Source organism: Muntiacus reevesi, chromosome 2 (assembly GCF_963930625.1).
Source record: "Muntiacus reevesi chromosome 2, mMunRee1.1, whole genome shotgun sequence".
NCBI lineage: Eukaryota > Metazoa > Chordata > Mammalia > Artiodactyla > Cervidae > Muntiacus > Muntiacus reevesi.
In genome coordinates, this window is record NC_089250.1 from 275,681,587 (window position 1) to 275,698,441 (window position 16,855).

The following is a 16,855-nucleotide window of genomic DNA, read 5'->3' on the forward strand; positions in this document are numbered from 1 at the left end:
TAAAAAAAAAAAACAAAAAACAGCTACACAAGATGAAATGAAGTGGCTTAACCTTTCTGGAAAGTTAGAGTTGGTTGAGTGAGGGCATGCTTGAATCCCCAAAGTTGGTAGGAAAAGTGTAGTATTAGTCAGTCAATTGTGTCTGACTCTTTGTGACCCCATGGACTGTAGCCCACCAGGCTCCTCTGTCCATAGGATTCTCCAGGCAGGAGTCCTGGAGTGGGTAGCCATTTCCATCTCCAGGGGATCGTCCCAAACCCTGTGTTTGCACCAAGGTCTCCTGCACTGCAGGTAGAGTCTTTACTGCCAGAGCCACTTCTGGGTTTCTTGTTGGCGGGGCAGGGTCTTCGTGCTGCGGGGGCTTTCTCCATTTGCAGGATGGGGGCGGGGGGTGGGGGGCGCTGCTCTCTAGCCACGGTGCTCAGGCTTCTTTTGTTGGGGAGCACGGACTCTATGGTCACAGGCTTCTGCTGTGGCATGGGGGCTCCAGAGCACAGGCTCAGTCGTCAGGAGGATTACTTTAAAAGAAGACATTGGAGATGCAATAGATGCACGAAGAAGTCTTCTCAGAGTCTCCCTTATCAGACTCAAAGCAGAAAGTTCTGGTAAGTACCGCTGCCAGAAAGTCCCTCTCTGGGGAGAGGCTGCTCCCAACAGCTCCCAAGAGCCCAACAGTGAGTAAAACTATGACAATAATTGTGGACACAGTGGGGGAAGGAGAGGGTGGGATGCATTGAGAGAGTAGCATGAAGACATACATGTGACCATGTGTAAAGCAGATGGCCAGTGGAAATTTGCCGTATGATTCAGGGAGCTCAAACCAGATGCTCTGAGACACCTAGGGGGTGGGATGGAGTGGGAGGTGGGAGGGAGGCTCAAGAGGTAGGGGACACAGGTCTACGCAGGGCTGATTCATGTGGATGTATGGCAGAAACCAACACAAAGTTGTAAGGCAATTATCCGCCAATTAAAAATAGAGACATTTGAATTTTTTAAAAATTTCTCTCTCTCAAAGATTTCTAGCCTGAAGAAGCTGGAAAGACCACTCACACCTGCAGAGACAAACATTATTACAAAGTGTCTCATCTCTGCTTTCTTAACTTATTTGTCTTTCCCAAAGAAACCCATTGTTCTTCCCATAAAGCATTTTCTCCTTGCACCCCTCTACTAAGTTAGGTACAGAAGCCTGTAACTTTAATCATTTAGCAAGTTACACTTCTGTTGTCTCCTGTATATAATCCTTCCTCCTGGTAATTTGTCTTTTCTGTGTCTTTTTTGTAGACTCCAATCAAAAAACCTAAGAGGATAAAGGGGGGAAGTGTTTCTGTTCCAAGAGCAACAAAGTTTAACTCTTTCCACAACATGAAGTTGTTGCTGAATAAAATGTGTGGCCAGTAAAGGAAGTGGTGGACAGAGGTCAGGCATTTAACGTTGCCATGGAGATGACTATGTGCCAGGAGCTAAAATAGGCATCAGAGACTTAGAAGGAAAGAACACTCCCCACTGTAAGAACAGGGGGCATTGGAGACAGTTTATCTGGAATCCATTTCACACACTTTTTTAACAAAAAATTTTAATTGGAGGATAATTGCTTTTCCATGGCTTATTGGTTTCCACCATACATCGCCATGAATCAGCCATAGGTACACGTACGTCCCCTCCCTCTTGGGCCGCCTCCCTCACCTCCCGCCCCATCCACCCCTCTAGGTTGTCACAGAGCACTGGGTCTGAGCTGCCTGGGTTATAGAGCACCTTCCCATTGGCGATCTGTGTTACACGTGGTGATGGAAATGTCTCAACGCTCCTGTCTCAATGCGTCCCACCCTCTCCTTCCCCACTGTGCCCACAAGTCTGTTCTCTATGTCTGCAGCTCTATTGCTGCCCTACAGATAGGTTCATCGGTGCCACCATCTTTCTAGATGCCATACATATGCGTTAATGTAGGATATTTGTTCTTTTCTTTCCGACTTACTTCACTCTGTATTAAAGGCTCTAAGTTCATCCACCTCTTTAGAACTGAGCCACATGCATTCCTTTTTATGGCTGTGGGTCATACTATTTAACTGGTATAAATACTGGACCATTCTTCTGCCCTGGGGAATTGTCAACATTCTGGTTTTGGCTGATTGTGTTTTCAGTGGAAATGTGAATCTATCCCTTATGTTCCCGATGAGCTGCAGTTGATCTAAAGGCTTGATGACTTTCTGACTCAGCTTTTCATCAGGGTTGTGTTCCGGGCGGTGTTCTGTGTTGCCTGTTACAGCACACGGGGTGACACGGGATAGCTGGTTGTCCCCCAGGGGTGAGGGAAGAACAGCGATCAGGTGATGGCAGCCTCTTCCATCAGAGTTTCACCCGACAGTTTTAGTCTCCATTGCTTCCTAAGCCTATATTTCAGTAGACCTTGCAGGACGGTAAACATGCAGAATTTTCCTAAATCTGTCAATCCTCTTCTGTTTTTGTAAAAATTCATTTAGCAACTTTCCTGCTCAGTTTCTTGACCTCCATCCCCCCTTCTCTCTACTGCAGTTGCTCATTCCCACAAACAGTCCTCTACTTCATGATTACCAATGTCTTTCATGTCCATAATCTCAGATTCAAGCATTATTTTCTTCAGTAACATCTTTTTATTTTTACTTCTCTAGTTTCACTTCCTATCTTTTAGTTCCACCCTACCATAACCATGGTCTTCCTTGTGGCTCAACTGGTAAAGAATCTACCTGCAATGCAGGAGACCTGGATTTGATCCCTGGGATAAGAAGATCCCCTGGAGAAGGGAAAGGCTACCCACTCCAGTATTCTGGCCTGGAGAATCCCTTGGGGTTGCAAAGAGTTGAACATGACTGAGTGACTTTCACACAACCGTAACCATTCATCAACCAATCATTACTTCCCACCCTCTTTCCTCACTTCTGGCAATGCAAGGTTTTTATTTTTTCAATTAAAGAACTTTTCCTCATCCATTGTACTATCTAACTCTAAGAGTGCATGACAGAAAAGTAAAGTGCTTATTACACAGTGTGATATACATCTCAGTAAAGCTGGGGGAGAAGATGAAAATGATCATTTCTCTTTCTCAGTAAAATAACTCAATGTATCTATTATTATTCTCTTTTGCTTAAAATCTCTTTCATCTGATACTAATGTGGCTATGCATCTTTCTTTTGTTACTGTTTGCACAATATATCTCTTCCTTTCCTTCTGCTTCCAAACCATCTGCTTTCTCATGTTTAAAATGCACATCTTTTTTAAAATTCATGTTTATTTTTTTTTTTCCTTATTTTTTGGCCACACTGCACAGTTTGCAGGATCTTAGTTCCCCAACCAGGGATTGAACCCTGGCCATGGCCATGAAAGGACTGGGTCCTAAATCCTGGACCTCCAGGGAATTCCCTAAAGTGCAACTGTTTTGTTTTTTTTGTTTGTTTGTTTATTTGTTTTTAAGATTTTTTTTTAAATGTGGACCATTTTAAAGTCTTTTTTGCTTCTGCTTTATGTTTTAGTTTTTTCGGCTGTGAGGCATGTGGGATCTTAGCCCCACGACCAGGGGTCGAACCGGCACCCCCTGCATTAGAAGGCAAGTCTTAACCACTGGACTGACAGGGAAACCCCCTGAAGTACAGCTCTTCTCACAATACATGGTTACCTGTGTCTCCTTCCCATGTGACAATTTGTGTGTTTTCACTGGAAACAGGCACAAGAAGACACTGCTTATGTGCAAGTTAATATCTTATTTCTTCCTCTGGTTTCTGGTTACATTTCTGTACATTTTTCATGAAAATCCTCTATTCTGGATGTGTATTATGCTTTTAAAGCCTTCCTTCAGCATTTGCAGCATTACAGTCACTTTGTCCACTGGCAATAAATATACAGCTGTAAATGCATTCCGACTTCACAGTCCGTAGAGGCTCACAGTGCCCCTTGAACCAGCAGATCCCCCAGGGCATGGAGGGATTCCACACAGCACCTCTCCCCTGTGGTTAAGGTGACTCATCCCTAGGGATGTCTTTGTCCAGCATTTGGGGGGTGGAGGCTGCTGTGTTGCTCACTGTTCTCCTCCAACTTGTGTCGGATCCCATTTCCAAAGTATATGGCAAACCCTAGTAGGGAAATGAGACGATGTGAAGTAAAAGCAGACACTCTCCTCACTTATAAATGCCCAAGGGACCTCCTATTATGGCATCTGACACAGTTTAGGGGAGAGGCGGTAGGAAGAGGACTGGGTTCAGTCACCCAAGAGGCCTCCTTACTCCAGAAAGTCACTTACCAATCCCCATCCAGATGCCAAATAGGACCCAGGTCCAAGTGGTCATGTGCACCATCAGGTAAACGTTCACGAAGATGCTCACCAGTGGGAGGACAGGCAGAGCAGGGACCTGTGGGCAGAGTCAGTTCATCCCTGGACACACCCTAGGCATCTAAAAGGGAGACCCTATCCCATGTGGGTGGGACAAGTTCAGTGCAATTCAGGCTGTGCGTTCAGTGCCTACATAGATAGTGTATGTAAAGCACTGAGTGTGGATCAGGGAAGGATCCATAGGTTCAGCAACTCCCCTTCTTCCCTGGTCCAGAAAAGGACGCTTAGACCTAAAGCATGCAGACCTCCTTCACTCAAGGTGGACACTTTGGACACGTGAGGTGAGGTCACCTACCCTGAAGTGAAGAGCAGTGGGGCTCTGGGGCTGCCTCCAGATGATGACCGTGACCCAAGTGATGAGCAGCAGCAGCAGCAGCAGCACAGCCACTGTTGTGAGCACGGGGTCTCCAGAGAACACATGTCTGGGCCACTGGGCCAGGATCAGGCTCACGATGGTCAGCAGGAGAACTGCAGGGGTCAAGGTGGAGGAGAACAGGCTGGACCCGGAAGATAAAGACATCAGGACCTCGGGTCATACCCCTCCCCAGGCTGCCCACATCAGGAACGGACATCGTATCTCCAAGACCCCTCAACAGACGCATATACACACCTACCCATCCTGACAATTTCAGAATATCACCAAAGAGAAGTCCCACTGCTCACCAAGCAGGGAGGCACATCCATAGACAATCTGGCCAGCTTTCCGGGTGGGGATGTTGTTGGGAGGGAACCACAGACTCCTTAGAATCCTTGAGGTTCTGCCTTCAAGTACAGAGTCCAAAGAACTTTCTTTGACTACAAGCTCCATCTCAGTTTCTTCCTCTGTTCTTTTGTTCTTGCTTAAATTCTGGTTTGAGTGATACCTGAATTAGAGGTGTGATGACGACATGACCAGCAGTCCCTGCTCACCAACATCACACAGCCGAATCCATCTTTTTTCCCACAAAAGCAGAGCAGGACATTTGGAAGGCAGCATGAAGGCAGAGAGGATTAGCCCCCACCAATCACCACAAGTCAAAGACCCCTGGCAGGGTGGGGTAGAGTTTCACCTGAGCACAAGGACAGAAAAATCGACCACCAAGTTAGCAAGCAGGGACCGAAGTGACATGAGATCCATCAGATCAGTGACATGGAAGAGTAACGCCAAGACCCCTAGATGGAGGGCACAAACAAGGTGGGAGGTGGAGTGAGAAACAGCTGGAAATATGCAAGCCAAGGAAGATAATCCAAAGGGAGTGGGTTTTGTTTATCTACCTGCAAGTTTTCCAGAAATTATGATGACCGTGATGTGGGTGCGTGTACGGGCGTTGATCTGGGCAAGAAATCGGAAAAGAAGCCCATCCTCTGCCGTTGTGTAGATCAACCAAGACATGGCGAACATGGTGTTCAGGAGGCTGGAAAACGAAACAGAGAGGAGTGAGGACGTGCAGAAGCAGGAGAGACCAGGGCATCCGCTCCCTCGTCTACATGGGGTAAGGTGTCCTTCCTCCTGTCTCTCAATCCCCAGGGCTGGGATACCCGAGCACCTGACAGTCAGTGAGGAGAAAGCCATGACATTCACCTGGATGAAAGAGCACAGAGGATGCCAACACCCACGACATATCTGGCAGGGCCCCACCCAACATAGAGAAAAGCCTGTAGAAAGGGGCTGTCAGGGTGAATCTGGTAGTAGGGCACCATGAGGGTGAGTGCCGCCGAGACACCAAAATACACGACAAAGCAGATCAAGACAGAGACCACGATGCTGATGGGGATGGACCGCTGAGGATTTTGGGCTCTTTCCCCTGCAGGATTGGAGGAAACACTGGGTCAGGAAACACACCATAGTAAAAGCACAAAATCCGCTTTCCTATTGAACCTCCAAAAGAAACCCCCATGCTCATGTCAGCCCAATCTGTGCCCACACCCTGGATGGGACACAGGGTGACCATGTTACCTGTAGTGACAATGGAATCAAAACCAATAAACATGTAGAAACATAAAGCTGCTCCTCGCAGAACCCCATCAAGGCCAAAAGGCACAAACCCTCCAGAACCCAGAGGGCCCAAGCTTTGGAGAGAGAAGAAACAAGAAAGACCGTGGGTGAGGTGTGTTCAGCCATGTGTACTGGCTTAATATGACTCCTCCCTTAATATGACAAGTCCTGGGCTCCAGGACCCCCTCCACCTGGATCTCTTTGGGTTAGTTTCTCAGTTGTGTCTGACTTTAAACTCATAGACTGTAGCCCACCAGGCTCCTCTGTCCATGGAATGTTCCAGGCAAGAATACTAGAGTGGTTAGCCATTCTGTTCTCCAGGGGATCAGGAAGACTCGGAGACTGAACCCTGGTCTCCTGCATTGCAGGTGGATTCTTTACCATCTGAGCCACCAGGGAAGCCTGAGATCTCTTCAACCCCCAGATTCCCAGATGGGTACCCTTTCTCACACCATGCGTTACTAAGGTCAAGGACATCCTCCTAACCTATAAATGTCCTTGGATTCAGATGTGTTCAGTGTGTAGTCCTGTTCTGTGAGCTTCCAGTTGTGCAGGTCTCCCTTGATGATGCCGGAGATGATGATGAAGCTGAGAACCGAAATGTTGATGCCCATGAACACTTTGTTAACCTGGGGCAACACATGAACTCCCAGGACCAGTAGTCCTGTGGGGAAAAATGGAAAATGAAACTTCCCAAATAACTAAATCCAGGACTCCCCTGGTGGTCCAGGGGTTAATACTCCACGTTTCCATGGCTGGGGCACAGGTTTGATCCCTGGTTGGGGAAGTTCTGCATGCCTCATGGTAAGGCCAAATAAATAACCAAATCCATAGAGACAGAAAGCAAACACATTTTTGCCTAGGACTGGTGGTTACGGGTGGCGGACAGACAAACAGCGACTGCTCAGTGGGTATGGAGCTTCCTTTTGTTGTGAAGGACATGTTTGGAACTGGAAGGAGGTGACGGTTACACAACATTGAGAATGTATTAAATGCCACCAAATTGTACACTTTCAGGTGGCTAATTTCTTATTGTGGCCATCATCTCACAATATACATGTCTATCAAATCATCTTAAACTTATACAATGTTGTATGTCAATTATATCTCAGTAAACTGGAAAAGTTTCCTCTCAGTTAAAAACAATCTTTGTGGAGTGGGAGGGAGGCTCAAAAGGAAGGAGATATTTGTTTACATATGACTGATTCACAATGATGTCTAGCAGAAACTAACACAACATTGTAAAATAGTTATATTCCAATAAAATAATAAAGTAAAAAAATAATAAAAAATAATTTTATAAAATCTTTGGTACTTCCCTGGTGGTGCAGAGGTTGGGAAACTGCCTTGCATTGCAGAGGGTATGAGTTCGATCCCTGTTCCGAGGACTAAGGTCCCACGTTCCATGCCGCAACTGCTGAGCCCAAGCACAGCAATGAAGAGCCCGAAGGCCGCACAAGAAGACCCAGTGCGGCCAGGAAGAAAAAACCAACTTTGATTTTCAGTTGGGGTAACTTGATCCCACAGGGGACATTGTGGAAACATTGTGATTGATACAGTTTGGAGGGCTGGGCATCACTGGTGTGTAGTACGTAAAGTTCAGCTTTGCTACTCAATATTCAGCAATGATCTTTTTTTTTGGGGGGGGGGAAGGGGTGAGCTGCCTGCCAGGCGGGATCTTAGTTCCCCAACCAAGGTTGAACCTGCACCTTTATTAGTGAAAGCACAGAGTCCTAACCACTGGACCACCAGAGAATTCCCCCAAAAATGATTAAAAAAAAAAAAAAAACTGAAATGCACAGGACAGCCCCCCACCCCAAAGAAAAAATTGTTAGTCATTCAGTTGTGTCTGACTCTTTGTGACCCCATGGGCTATAGCCCACCAGGCTCCTCTGTCCATGGCATTCTCCGGACAAGAATACTGGAGTGGGTTACCATTCCCTTCTCCAGGGGCTCTTCCAGACCCAGGGATGGAACCCTGGTCTCCCACATCGCAGGCAGATTCTTTACTATCTGAGCCACCTTTTATCTCTACCCCAAAGAATGATCCAGCTCAAATTTTCAATAGTCCAAGGGTAGGAAAAAAATGGTCTTTGTCTTGCCTTCCTCTCTTTCTTATTCCAAACCCTCCTTCCCTGTCCTAATTCCCCCACCATTCAGAAACCCTGAGGCTTTCCCAACCCACCTTCCCTTCCACATCTCACTCTTCCCATCCTAACTCTGACCCCTGACTCACCCGTGAGCAGCAGCACCAGGCCCAGAGTGAAAAAGTCTGGGTACTTGGCCAGGTAGTAGGGCATATATGGAGAGAAAGTTTCCTCTAATGCCTGAGAGATGTGGTTCCCAGTCAGGTTGTCGAAGGTGTAGCTCCAGGCCCCGGGCTATACAGGCAGTGCCTACAGCAGCAGCAGAAGGGATGTTTATGAGCAAACAGAAATTGAGCCGCTATGATTAGGGAGAGGCGTGAACAACAACAACAACAACAAAATCCTAAAACTAGGGATTCAAAGAGTTTCTCCTCATCAGGTGGGGAGGGCAGACCCAGATGATTCACAACATAGGTCAACTCTTTAATATGCTAGAAGATCAAAGTTACAGAACATGAGCAAAAAACACAGGGAAGTGGGACCAGGATAGTAGGATCGGAATTGACATTTTAAATCAGAGTGTTGGGAAAAATCCCAGGAAGTTAGCAGCTAACCAAAGTCTTCACTACGATGAGGAGATAAGGCTGATGAATTTGCCTTCCCTGGTGGCTCAGATGGTAAAGTGTCTGCCTACAATGCGGGAGATCCGGGTTCGATCCCTGGGTAGGGAAGACCCCCTGGAGATGGAAATGGCAACCTGCTCCAGTACTCTTGCTTGGAAAATCCCATGGACGGAGGAGCCTGGTGGGCTGCAGTCCATGGGGTCGCTACGAGTCGGACACAATTGAGCGACTTCACTTTCACCCACTCCCTGTGTAGTGGGTGCTTCAGATAGTAAGGAAACTGCCTGCCATGCCAGAGATGTGCATTTGATCCCTTGCTTGCGAAGATCCTTGGGAAAAGGAGATGGCAACTCACTCTAGTATTCCTGCCTGGAGAATTCCATGGATAGAGGAGCCGAGAGGGCTACAGTCCATGGGATCGCAAAGAGTCGGACACGACTGAGCAACTAACACACACACCCCCACTCCCCACAGTTCCCTTTCCTTCAGGGTGATTTGCTGTCACTGTTGTTTAGCCCTTAAGTCGTGTCCAATTCTTTGTGACACCATGGACAGCAGCACACCAGGCTCCTCTGTCCATGAAATTATACAGGCAAGAATACTGGAGTGAGTTGCCACTTCCTCCTCCAGGGGATCTTCCCCACCCAGGGATCAAACCCACGTCTCTTGCACTGGCAGTCAGATTTTTTGTCACTGAGCCACCTGGGAAGCACTCAAGGTTCTTAGTCTCATCGTTTAAGGAAAGCAGGATTGAAGGGAAACCTGGCATGCTGCGGTTCCTGGGGTCACAAAGAGTCAGACACAATTTAGCAACTGAACATCGACAACGGCATCGAACTGAGTAGAATGAAGCTGTAGAGTTTTTCTGTCGCTATTACCAATCTCCCCCTGACCAGGTGGGGTTCTATCCCTGGGTTGGCAAGATCCAGGAGGAGGGCATGGCAACCAGGACATGGCAACCCACTCCAGTATTCTTGCCTGACAAAATCCCAAGGATAGCGGAGCCTAGAGAGCTACAGTCCATGGGGTCGCAAAGAGTCGGACACGACTGCAGTGACTGAGGACAGCACCGCCCCGCAAGGTGGATAACATCTGCTTGTGAGTGAGCAAAGATCCCATTCATCTCTCCTAGCTTCTTGATCTGAAGCCCCACCCCTTCCTGTACCCCAGTATCTCACCAACAGTTAAGGACAGTATGCGATTCCAGCCGATGATGAAACCATACACCTGGCCCATGATGCTATAGCTGTAGAGATACATAGAACCAGAGCGTGGTACCCAGGCCCCAAACTCTATATAGCAGAGCCCAGACAGCAGAGAAGACAGGGCAGCCACCAAGAAGGAGAGGACGATCACTGGTCCAGCGATGTACTTGGCCACTGCGCCAACCAGGATGTGCACGCCAGCTCCCAGCATCCTGCGTACACCTATAACCACCAGGTCTAGGGTGTTCAGACAACCAACCGTGTGACGCTCAGTCTCCTCTCTGGGCCCCAGTGGCCGCCTGCGCACCAGCTTCTGACCAAATTGTCGAGCATACTGAAGTAGCATCCTAGACGGAGCTCACGAGGCTATGATCTGCTGAGGAAACAAGATGCAAAGCCGTCAAGATGATGAACCCCCCACTTCTTCTAACACAGGCACAACAGCTCCCAGCTCCTTTGAATTTCATCTGGAAAACGGGTCTCTCCACCCTCAGGCTGGAGCCAGGCTGACCCTTCTGCCCTCTGGGGTTGCAGAGGTCTCTTTGGGAGGATGTGAATTCAGCGCCCAGTCTCCTACAGAAGAGGGTGACCCAAGACTTACTGGATCCTTGGAGCAGAGCCTGGAGAACTGGGGCAGTCAGGGAGGCTGAGGTTAAGCCGTATGGGGCTGGAGCTGAGACATCTCTAAAAACTGAAGGGTGAGTCCCTGTGAAAAAAAAAAGATAACTTTTTGTCGGGGTGAGGATGGAGTTGGGGGCGGGCAGGGAGCGTCTGCAGTGTTGCTATCAGCCCGTGATTCTTCTGTGCTTACCTCAGGGGGTGCTTCTGAGAGGTTTTTGTTGTCTGTTTTTGTTTTTTAATTGTGTTGTAATACCCAGATGTAAAAGTAACTATTTTAACCTTTTTTAAGTGTGTAGTTTAGTTAAGTACATTTTACATTTTGGGCAACCAAACTGTAGAACTTTCTTCATCTTGCTAAAATGAAACTGTACCCATACAACAAAATTCTTCCTTTCTTCTCCACCAGTCTTGGCAACCACCATTATACCCTCTGCCTCTCTGAGCCTGACCACTCCAGAGCTAGTGCTAAGTTGCTTCAGTCATGTCCAACTCTTTGGGACCACTCTAGGTGCTTCATTCATGTGGGTTCATACACTATTTCTCTTTCATTTTCAGGTTTTACTTAGTATAATGTCAACAGAATTCATCCATGTCGTAGCATAGTTAGTATTCCCTTCCTTTTTAATTCTGAATAAAGAAAAGGAGTTTATCAAGGCTTTATATTGTCACCCTGCTTATTTAACTTATATGCAGAACATCATGAGAAACGCTGGGCTGGAAGAAGCACAAGCTGGAATCAAGATTGCCGGGAGAAATGTCAATAACCTCAGATATGCAGATGACACCACCCTTATGGCAGAAAGTGAAGAGGAACTAAAAAGCCTCTTGATGAAAGTGAAAAGGAGAGTGAAAACGTTGGCTTAAAGCTCAACATTCAGAAAACTATGATCATGGCATCTGGTCCCATCACTTCATGGAAGTAGATGGAGAAACAGAGGAAACAGGGTCAGACTCATTTTCCTGAGCTCCGAAATCACTGCAGATGGTGATTGCAGCCATGAAATCAAAAGATGCTTACTCCTTGAAAGGAAAGTTATGACCAACCTAGACAGCTTATTAAAAAGCTGAGATATTACTTTGCCAACAAAGGTCCGTCTAGTCAAGGCTATGGTTTTTCCAGTGGTCATGTATGGATGTGAGAGTTGGACTGTGAAGAAAGCTGAGCACCGAAAAATTGATGCTTTTGAACTGTGGTGTTGGAGAAGACTCTTGAGAGTCCCTTGGACTGCAAGGAGATCCAACCAGTCCATCCTAAAGGAGATCAGTCCTGGGTGTTCATTGGAAGGACTGACGCTGAAGCTGAAACTCCAATATTTTGGCCACCTCATGAGAAGAGTTGACTCATTGCAAAAGACTCTGATACTGGAAGGGATTGGGGGCAAGAGGAGAAGGTGATGACAGAGGATGAGATGGCTGGATGGCATCACCTACTCGATGGACATAAGTTTGAGTAAACTCCAGGAGTTGCTGCTGGACAGGGAGGCCTGGCATGCTGCAATTCATGGGGTCGCAAAGAGTCGGACACGACTGAGTGATTGAACTGAACTGAGCTGATTACGCTATAGTATTATGAATATATCCCACAATTGGCTAATCCATTTCGTGGTCAGTGGGCACTTGGGTTTCTTTCATGTTTTAGCTATTTGAATAATGCTGCTATGAACACGGGTATACAGATATGTCTTCCAGAGTGTGCTGCTTTCCAACTCTTCTGGGTATGTATTAAGAAGTAGAATTGCTGGACCATATGATTTTAAGATTTTTATCTGTTTGTGATGTAAAAAATGTTCACATATTGAGGATTATACAGTGGAAGTGAGAAATAGATTTAAGGGACTAGATCTGATAGACAGAGTGCCTGATGAACTATGGACAGAGGTCCGTGACATTGTGCAGGAGACAGGAATTATGACCACCCCCAAGAAAAAGAAATGCAAAAAAGCAAAATGGCTGTCTAAGGGAGCCTTACAAATAGCTGTGAAAAGAAGAGAAGTGAAAAGCAAAGGAGAAAAAGAAAGATATACCGATTTGAATGCAGAGTTCCAAAGAATAACAAGGAGATAAGAAAGGCTTTCTCAGTGATCAATGGAAAGAAATAGAGGAAAACAATAGAATGGGTAAGGCTAGAGATCTCTTCAAGAAAATTAGAGGTACCAAGGGAACATTTAATGAAAAGATGGGCTCAATAAAGGACAGAAATGGTCGGGACCAAATAGAAGCAGAAGATATTAAGAAGAGGTGGCAAGAATACACAGAAGAACTGTACAAAAAAAAGATCTTCACGACCCAGATAATCACGATGGTGTGATCACTCACCTAGAGCCAGACATCCTGGAATGTGAACTCAAGTGGACCTTAGGAAGCATCACTACGAACAAAGTTAGTGGAGATGATGGAATTGCAGTTGAGCTATTTCAAATCCTGAAAGGTGATGCTGTGAAAGTGCTGCACCCAATATGCCAGCAAATCTGGAAAACTCAGCAGTGTCCACAGGACTGGGAAAGGTCAGTTTTCATTCCAATCCCAAAGAAAGGCAATCCCAAAGAATGCTCAAACTACCGCACAATTGCACTCATCTCACATGCTAGTAAAGTAATGCTCAAAATTCTCCAAGCCAGGCTTCAGCAATACGTGAACCATGAACTTGCAGATGTTAAAGCTGGTTTTAGAAAAGTCAGGGGAACCAGAGATCAAATTGTCAACATCCACTAGATCATCGACAAAGCAAGAGAGTTCCAGAAAAACATCTATTTCTGCTTTATTGACTATGCCAAAGCCTTTGACTGTGTGAATCACAATCAACTGTGGAAAATTCTGAAAGAGACGGGCATACCAGACCACATGACTTGCCTCTTGAGACACCTGTATACAGGTCAGGAAGCAACAGTTAGAACTGGGCATGGAACAACAGACTGGTTCCAAATAGGAAAATGAGTACATCACGGCTATATATTGTCAGCCTGCTCATTTAACATATATGCAGAATACGTCATGAGAAACACTGGGCTGGAGGAAGCACAAGCTGGAATCAAGATTGCCGGAAGAAATATCAATAACCTCAGATATGCAGATGACACCACCCTTATGGCAGAAAGTGAAGAAGAACTAAAGACCCTCTTGATGAAAGTGAAAGAGGAGAGTGAAAAAGTTGACTTAAAGCTCAACATTCAGAAAACGAAGATCATGGCATCCGGTCCCATCACTTCATGGGAAATAGATGGGGAAACAGTGGAAACAGTGGCTGACTTTATTTGTCTGGGCTCCGAAATCACTGCAGATGGTGACTGCAGCCATGAAATTAAAAGACCCTTACTCCTTGGAAGAAAAGTTATGGCCAACCTAGACAGCATATTGAAAAGCAGAGACATTACATTGCCAACAAAGGTCCATCTAGTCAAGGCTATGGTTTTTCCAGTGGTCATGTATGGATGTAAAAGTTGGACTGTGAAGAAAGCTGAGCACCAAAGAATTGATGCTTTTGAATTATGGTGTTGGAGAAGACTCTTGTGAGTCCCTTGAACTGCAAGGAGATCCAACCAGTCCATCCTAAAGGAGATCAGTCCTGGGTGTTCATTGGAAGGACTGACACTGAAGCTGAAACTCCAATCATTACCTTGGCCACCTGATGCAAAGAGCTGACTCAATTGAAAAGGCCCTGATGCTGGGAACGATTGAGGGCAGAAAGAGAAGGGGACCGCAGAGGATGAGATGGTTGGATGGCATCACCGACTCGATGGACATGGGTTTGGGTGGACTCTGGGAGTTGGTGATGGATGGGAGGCCTGGCGTGCTGCGGTTCATGGGGTCACAAAGAGTCGGACACGACTGAGTGATTGAACTGAACTGACTGAGGAATGGGGACGTCATTTTGGCTTATTTGTGGTTCAGCTTGAACTGTATGTGAACTAAGACAGCCTGCCTGACTCTCACAGCTAATCTGTGTTAACCATTGAGAAAAGAACGTCTGTTTTGAAAATAAGGATGAACAACTCCCTTCTTATGGCGTCCATGAGAAGACAAGATTTCCTTCCAGATGGTGTCTTGCTGCCTGAAAAACTTGTAACTATCATCTCTGCCTATTTCTGTTGCTCACCCAACTGAATCTCTTAAATTCTGTCATACTCGACACTGTTGTGAGCCAACTGGCCTCTTGGGGGTACTGTAACTCCCTTCACCCAACATCACTTTGGCTTGATATAATTGCCTTAACTGTACAATTTTCCTTCCAGCACCTCAAGAGGATAACAACCCTGACTGCATGGTGCTTCTTACTCCTATACCTGTGCTATTAGGGTGGCTTCTAACCCCAAATGACTAACACCCTTCTAAGAAGAGAAGAGAATGCAGAGTATACACAGACAGCAAGAAGTGAGAGATTTAATAAATAAAAATACAAAACACCTACATATACTGAATTTCAGACAAAGAGTGAATATTCAAATATATATTTCAATACACAGTTTTTGTATAAATGCGTATTTGTGCATTTTATATAAATAAATATTTGTGCATTAGTTATATTTTAAATCTGTACAGATACATATACATGTACAAGCACAAACATGCACTGATTTATTGTGCCTCAAAGATATTACCTTTTCTTTTTTGTTGTTTTTTTGGGGGTTGTTTTTTTTTTTTTTTTGCCTTTTCTTATAAATTGAAGGTTTGTGGCAACCATGTGATGGTCAACTGATTGTTAGAATTTTTTTCTTTTTACAAATACAGTATCTTAAAATTGCAGAAGAATCTGAAGGAGCAAGAGAACTTGGAGCCTGGCTGGCTATAGTCCTTGGGGCCGCAAGACTCAGACACGACTGAGCAACTGAACAACAACACAGCAGGGAGCAATTTGCTGGCGGTGGCGGCAGGCGCCCAGCCCTGATTCCCCGCGTGTTTCTCGGAAGCTGATGAGGATGCACTGCTTGGGCGAGGGGCATGCCGGGAGTTGTAGTTCAGGCAGAACAAGAGAAAGAGGAGAGGAGAGAGAGAAACACAACTAGGGCTCCTTCACTGAATGGACCTAGATTCAGCCCTGTGTGTCTCGGAAAGAGAGCAGAGCAGAGAGTGAGAGTAAGCAAGTTTTCGAGGGAGAGAGAAAGGCAGAAGTCTCCAGCCAGCAGTGTGGGGAGACCTGCAGTTACCTTGAAATCCCGGGCTTCAGCATCAGTGATCTCGGAGAGAGACAACCATGAGGAGTGGCTTAGACCTCTGCCCAGGAATTGGACCCGGGTGGCCTGGGAGAAAAATCAGGAATCTTGATCTCTAGTCCATCCGCAGCTAGAAACCAGAAACAAGGTTCTCCTGGCTTCTGCCTCCAGTAAAAAATGCATTTCACCAGGAGGCAAAAACTAAAAATATGATAAACGTGTATTACTGAAGACACAGCACAGTCGTGGGGGAGCACACAGAGGTTTGTTTGGTTAAGACAGAAGCCAGGCAGCGTTCACACTCAAGAGAAAGGCTGTGGGCGTCCTCCAGAAGGAGGAGGAGCCCCGTAAAGAGACTGTTAGATCATCTGCACAGGGTAGTTCTTCTGTCTTTGTATGCCTTAGACTAATTACTTGGCCTGCCCTAGGACCCTCCCTGATGAGTGTGCGCAGCTATTTTCCTAGATGGATTCCAGCACACAGGCCTGTGGGGGCCTGGACATCACCGATTATGGGATGGCGCCCCCATCTTTTTGCCCCCCAAGGAGAATTTCTGTGCGTGTGCGGTGCCCTCAAGAAAGAAAATATGTGGCCTCTTGATCTTTTGCACACACAGGGTTTACCCCTTTCTGTCCCTGCCATGACTGTTAGATTACCGTGTCCACAGCAGGCAAAGTCCAGCTCTTTACTCTGTTCTGTCATTTCCTTTTTTTTCCCCCATTTATTTTTATTAGCTGGAGACTAATTACTTTACAATATTGTAGTGGTTTTTGTCATACATTGTTCTATCATTTCCGTCTCCAAGTGGGAAGGGAAGGCTCATTGTAAATATCTAGCCTA

General features: G+C 46.2%; 1 protein-coding gene across 1 annotated transcript; it reads right to left on the reverse strand.

Moving 5' to 3' along the window:
- Positions 1-3,442: 3,442 nt before the first annotated feature.
- LOC136158914 (cationic amino acid transporter 3-like) lies at positions 3,443-16,121 on the reverse strand. Its single transcript, XM_065920761.1, is given in 15 exon segments — positions 3,443-4,032; positions 4,034-4,100; positions 4,268-4,376; positions 4,653-4,825; positions 5,021-5,220; positions 5,407-5,509; positions 5,612-5,751; positions 5,919-6,141; positions 6,294-6,406; positions 6,819-6,996; positions 8,569-8,707; positions 8,709-8,728; positions 10,221-10,623; positions 10,849-10,953; positions 16,010-16,121. Coding segments are annotated over 13 exon segments (1,890 nt in total). The 5' UTR covers positions 10,594-10,623; positions 10,849-10,953; positions 16,010-16,121; the 3' UTR covers positions 3,443-3,980.
- Between the last annotated feature and the right edge of the window lie 734 nt (positions 16,122-16,855).